This window comes from Anoplophora glabripennis, unplaced genomic scaffold (assembly GCF_000390285.2).
Source record: "Anoplophora glabripennis isolate ALB-LARVAE unplaced genomic scaffold, Agla_2.0 scaffold490, whole genome shotgun sequence".
Taxonomy (NCBI): Eukaryota; Metazoa; Arthropoda; class Insecta; order Coleoptera; family Cerambycidae; genus Anoplophora; species Anoplophora glabripennis.
The window spans coordinates 309,203-315,816 of record NW_019416571.1 but is presented as its reverse complement, the minus strand read 5'-3'; the positions used below and the strand labels follow the sequence as shown (position 1 = coordinate 315,816).

Genomic DNA, 6,614 nt, shown 5'->3' with positions numbered 1-6,614 from the left:
TAATCATTTCCAGCATCCAATTGCAAAATTCAAGACGGTTCAGAAAGTCTCGCGGTAACAGTGCCTGTACTCGTTGCAGATGGTAAGGGTATAAGAGACGTTCCTTTAAAATTCAAAATACCGTCATATGATCAACATTTAGCTGGAAAGCAATCTTTCTAGTACTGGTAGTAGGTTGTTCTTCTATCAAATTAAGTACTGCTTCCTCAAGCTGTGGTGTACTTACTTCTCGATGGCAACCACAATCCTGCGTTCTTTTGTTGAATGAACCATATTCACGTTGATGAAGTCGGGCAAATATTCTATGTAAAGGATGCTGCCGTTGAGTATACATTTCAGCATATCTTGTAGAAGCTTCTAACCCATTCCCCTGCGACAGACCGTAAACGTAATGCATATCAGTGATTTCCTCATTTGTGTATGCCATTTTAATAACAAGTGAATTATTAAAGTAACAAATTAAGAACAGAACAACAATACACAATTAGTATTACTTCAATTTCAAAAATTTACAAACTGACAGCTTGATTCCAATTTAATTGTCAGTATCGCTAATGGCGGCCTACTAGATAAATTAGTTTCGTATTTTCGTTTTATGGCGATATGTATCTTGTTCGTAAAATAATTTTTTGCTGCGAACTGGTTTAATTTGGGCAAAAAATTCAAGAGACATTTTTTTTTAGAATGAAACAGGCTATCGGAAATAAATTTTTAAATGGTAAAAAAATAATAAGACAAAAAATTACGTTGGAAATAAATTTTAGGGGTTGCGTTTTCCACCCCTTACAACCATGGGGTAAACCAAATAAATTACTGGCTAAGTGTCTTTTTGGTAGTAGAAAATGTCAGGTTAATTTCAATATTGTAACTTGTTTAGTGCTTGTGAAAAAAATTGTTAAACAAATTTTATGTACCCCCTTTAAGGGGCTGTATCTTAACAAGGGATGCTCCAATGAAGTTTCTTTATATGAAAGATCTAATCTTTTTTTCGATGAGGAATCACCCCCTTAAATGTTTTACACTTATTTAGTTACACCCTGTATATAAAAAAAAATTAAATACTGAAGCTTAGTAACATTCAATGTCAAGTTATTGAACTTTATATTAATAAATTCCCTGGATCAGGATAGTGTATTCACACTAAAGTCCTTAGACTGAGCAAGTACCACAATCATTATTCTCATTTTGCTCCAAAATGGCAATTTTGCAAATGTCACTATGCGTTTAACATTTTTAAATATGCTGCCGCATATTAATTATTGCATATATTTTTTAAAATTTACTTCCTCTTTATAGCAAAAGACTATCAAAATTCAAATGACTGTGCTATTTTAGATTAACAAGTTGGTTAACTGATAAAATTATTTCATATATTTTCTAATATGAAAAAATTTGTAAAATTAGTAAAATAACAAACATTTGAATAATAGGTATGTTTTTTTCTTAACCATACTAGTATTAAAATTATATTTTTTACATCCTATAAAAATATAGAAGATCTAGAGACTTTAACAAGAACAAAAGTATCTGGAATGAAAGACTGTCGCAATCACCTGTTGCCTTGAAATATAACACAAAATTTGGATCTAAAATAGTACAACCAATTATATTTGGATAGTCTTTTGATATAAATAGCAGCTATAAAAAATGTAGGTTATAGCTAATATAAAGGATTATTTAGAAATCTTAAACATAAACTGGCATTTGTGGAACCATCAATTTGAGCAAAATGAGAATAGTTGCGGGACTTGTTCAACCTATATTGATAAAGTCCCGCAATTAACTTCTGTTTGGGGCAAAATCCCTATTGCCAACCTTGAAATATAAGTTTGAATTTCCAATAAATATGCAATTCATTAACTTTTTTATATTTTGAACAATTCATTACGCAATACCTCAATATTTTTATTTGTAATACCACAACAATTAAATTTGAATAGTTTTGTGATATAAATACTACAAATTTGTCAAACCGCCATTTTGGGGCAAACAAGAATTGATAGCTGTACTTATGGTGACTTGGTTTAACAAGAACAATGAAGGGCTATAGACTCTTTTAGTGTGGCATCACATATTTAGGCAACCCGCAACAAACTGTCATAGTTGAAATTGTACAGTTTTGTTTAATCTTGGCATTTTCTAGTTCTACTAAATATTGGTATTGTTTTTCTTGATGTTGTACTGTGTCAGTGTGTTTATCAAGTGTTTTTTTTCTTCAAGTGGTTTATTATAGACGTACTCTTAACCACAATCAAACTTTCCTTCAATGATATCCTGTTGCGAGGCTACTTCGCTTACATATGAAATTATTTTAACGTGCATGCTCATTAACATCGATATAATTTTAATTCATTAATTAGTCAATATTGTTCTATAAATTTTTAGTAAAAATATTATTATTTGGCGTATGTGACGTCACTACTGAAAAGGTCTATTGAAATAATTAAAAAAAGGGAAAATATTTAGTTTTGTATTTTACTATCTTCATTTTTTTCTAATGGCACTATTCTTTAACTGGCTGGGAGAGTGTAAATGACAGTATATTTTTAATGTGGAAAGCAGTAGTTAGTCAAAAAGATATTGTTCAATGCCACAATGTGACATTTACGTACAAATTTCATAGATTTCTCAAGGAAGAATACTTAAAAAAGATATGGAAAATGAAATTAAAACTGATAAAACAGCAGACAAATATGACAATTATAACGTCAAAAATGTCGATGACATATTTGCAGCAGGGATATTATAGTCTTGTTTTACAACTTCCATGAACACACATCATTTGTCGGGCAATTCATTTTTCTATCTTTTGAAAAAAATATTTCTCTCATGTGATGAATACATTCTGGATATTCGCACTTTTAAATTTAACCTCGGCTTCAAACAAATACAATAAAAATGAAACATGATTTTTTTCATCACTGTAATTTATGTTAAAATTCATGAAGAAAGGTGCAAAAACCTGAGGCATGATATTCAAAATCATGACTTATCCCTATGAATCAAACAAAACAGCACCATCTCTTGGTTGTTTTAGCGAATAAATAGAATAGGGAAAATATTAAAATTAATTTGCATAATCGTTAAGGTGAGGAACAAACAATTTGAAAAATCTTATACGCGTAAAAGGATGAAACCCCTTTTAGTGAGTAAAACAATAAAAAGTGAGGTTAGGTTACTTACATTGGTGCTGAGCTGGGAGGTCAAAGTGTGTACTTTTTCCTGTGCTTCACATAATTCCCTTCTGAGTTTTCGAATTTCGTGTGCTTGTTTTTCTTCCGCCGAAGAATACAAACTTGAGGCTGTCGACACTAAACTTATTGAGGATCCGTGCACTGAAAAAACATTACAAACTCGTTTATATACACATTTCACAATATATTAGAATATATACAAAGAATCGCATCTAATTGGTTTAGAAATAAATTTCCATTATTTGTTTAGACAATAAATTTAGAAAGATACCGTTTGATTATCATTATTAAACAATGTTTTTTTTATTTTATTATTAGTTTTACGATATATTGCTTTTTAATTCTTGTATATGCTTTTTTTGCCGTTTTAAATAACCTAGCTAAAATTCCAACTTACCGTCATCATTTTTTGGTATGCTATGCCTGGGTGTGTTCGAATGAGTAGGGGACAGAGGAAACGTCCTCGCGCTTCCCGGTGCCGGGCTGGTCGGTTGCGACCAGTGACTTAAACTGCCAATGGGAAGGCAGTAATAAGGTTCCGTCTCCGGTTCTGTGTTCCGGTGTAACATAGAGGGATACAATTTTTCGGATTTGGTCGATCTGGAACAAGTTTGGTAACATTAACAGAAAACTCGAGTTTTGTGGGCATATTCGTAAGCAGAAAATGTTACAAGTGTGTGGCGTGGTATAATGTAAGCAAAATGTGGGTAGGTCTGTAAGTAGGTGGTGTTTCTTCGAAATGATTTACTGTGGATTACAACTAAAGCGGACAAAACATTGTGCGAAGCCTGAGAAAATCGATTCCATGATCTAAATATTTCTATACTCCGCGGTCGAAATTATAGAGAGTGACTAAGACATAATATAAAAACACTATTACCATAATGCGTATAAAATATAAAATGATTTTTATACGGTTCAATATTATTTATCTTTGTGCCGCTCACTACGCACATCGATAGAATCTATAATCGTCTAGAGACCGAGTTACACTGAACGTCGATCTATATTCTATCTCTGACTTTTGCACCTGGTAGGGAATAGGAAATGCTTTTTTAGTGGGTGTAAACGGACTTGATTTAACCTGTCCTGAGAAACGTCATAGCATAAGCGGAGACGAGGGGTCTAATTCCATGGCTATAGTAAATTTATAAATTAAAAAAACACAATTGGGACGTTTTAAAATGCTGTAATAATTAAAATGGATCAAAGTGGCTGTTATAGCAAACCGTAAAAAAATATTAGATGTTATGTTTTATTATCTTTTTTCATTATTTTCTATATCTTGTTGCCTTTTACGCAAACACGCCAATGGATTTTCGTTCCCGGCACGCTTCATCCCCCTTACTAGTCCAAAAGCTAGCGATGAGTCACTCTCTATAATTTCGACCTCGGAGTTATAATACAAAATTTGAAGTATTTTTCTTTAACTTCTGATTTCATAATAAACTAAAGAGTCCTTAAAATTTAAACGAACTTTAAAGTATTGTTGCAACAATATGGTAATTAACAAATTTTACTTAAAGCCAACTTCGACATTAGTTTTATTGCAATATTAATTTCAGAACTGGAACTGGAGAGCAAACAATATTTTTAGAATAAAAAAATGCATTTGTCTCAATAAAATTTCCAATGTGCAATGAAACAAAAACAAGAAAGAAATATATGAGAATGGGATAACATGAAAATTATATCAGACAAGATGTTTTACCCGGAAATCTCAAAGCAACTTCAAAAAATCACTAGCAATATTACTTCAAAGAATAAAAAGTTATTAGCAATATTATTGCAACATACAAACAAATGACGTTAATAGCTAACAGAGATGTTAAGTTAAAACTATACACAGGTTATTTTTAAAGTATCTTCCAATAATAAAGGAGTTGATTCTTCGATAATTTTAAGGGAACATTAAATATATTACTAAAATGTTTTTATTTTTTTTTTTAAGTAACATGGAATATAGGGTCATTACTATGCAAGAAGAATTAAAGGCAATTCTGAAGAGAATTACAGATTACTGAAAAATATTTAGGTCATGGATGAAACAGTATCCAAAATGTTGCTTATCCGCTCTTATACCTGGGGAATGTCCGTTCTCTGAGATAGCTGTTTATAAAGAAAATGTAAGAATTATGGTTAGTGGCTTGAAATAATTGATAAATTATTAGTACTCAAGGTTAATTATAAAAGTCCATATTTAGAAAGGTACAAGATATGTCTTAATGAAGTTACTTTTTTAAAATATCATCATGATCTACTAATTTCTTTTGATTTTTCGCTGAAGCTGACAGCATAAAAAGCGAATTTCAAAGAAAATAAACAGCCCACTATCATATCTTAAAGAGATATCCTTGAAATTGTATAATTTAACCTTAAGGTACTGAATTATATTTGTAGGGGTGTTTTGAAAACTAGTAAACAAATATAAAAAATTAGGAAAGAATTACCTTATACTATTGCTTCGACTTAGTCGAGATGGTGAATCCCTTAGTAATCGGGTATGCGTCAAGCTACTTCTGTGCCCCGGCAGACTGGTTAAGGACTCCATACTATCAGTTTCCGATAATCTCGGAGCCACAGAATATGTGTTACTGCAAGAGAAAAGGCATTAAATTAAAATTATTCAATGTTTAATGTAAGTTATAATCCATATTTCATACGTTTTTATACAAACTACTGCAATTTTGATAAACTTCTTATCCGTTATATTAACAAATAATAATTTTGTATTTTTTGTAACCACTAGTTAGATTATTAAGTTTTATATAGTGATGGGACTACTCGAATGAAAATTATCGATTATATCGATTATGAAAATCTCTCGAGATATCTCGAGTGATCAAATAAATTCATTCGATTATTCTTAGACGAATGACGAATGACAGTCAGGGCCCGAGAACTTATACTTGAAAATATGGGGACACTGGGAACCACGTGACTTGAGATGGATATACAAGTTGGGGAAAGAGTCTATAGATGTCGCCACAAAGATTTTGTAGAATAAATTTTGACAATTGCAATTATGAATCATTTCATGTCATTCTTATTGCTCATGTTTATTGTTGGTTAGGTTTGGCGAGTGTTGGTGTGTGTTTTATTTGTGTTTTTAGTGTGTTTTATTAGATATTTCATTCACATTTATTTATATAACATAATAATGTCTGATCATCATATAATCACATTTTTTTATTAATAATAAAATGTTTTGTTTTGTTTGTTTTTAATAAAAAATGTGATCAGAGGTAGGTAGTTTTTTTTATGGATATCAACACAACGAAAAATTTAAAGTTGCATAATAAATCTCTATTACAAGAATTAATCAAAAATTGGTTTAGTAAAATTATTTACTTGTAATATTTTTTTATTCACCGTGAAAGCTAATACAATATAGAAAGCACTGAAACTCTATAATCATTT

The 6,614-nt window shown here is 30.8% G+C and overlaps 1 protein-coding gene across 2 annotated transcripts in view; it reads right to left on the bottom strand.

Moving 5' to 3' along the window:
• LOC108914038 (neuron navigator 3) overlaps positions 1 to 6,614 on the bottom strand; it is a 303,181-nt gene that overhangs the window by 71,433 nt on the left and 225,134 nt on the right. For both annotated transcript variants that reach the window (XM_018719736.1, XM_018719737.2), the window contains 3 exons: positions 5,645 to 5,788; positions 3,592 to 3,794; positions 3,184 to 3,335 (listed from right to left, as the gene is read on the bottom strand). In XM_018719736.1, coding sequence (XP_018575252.1) covers positions 3,184 to 3,335; positions 3,592 to 3,794; positions 5,645 to 5,788 — 499 coding nt within the window. The remainder of the gene's footprint in view (positions 1 to 3,183; positions 3,336 to 3,591; positions 3,795 to 5,644; positions 5,789 to 6,614) is intronic.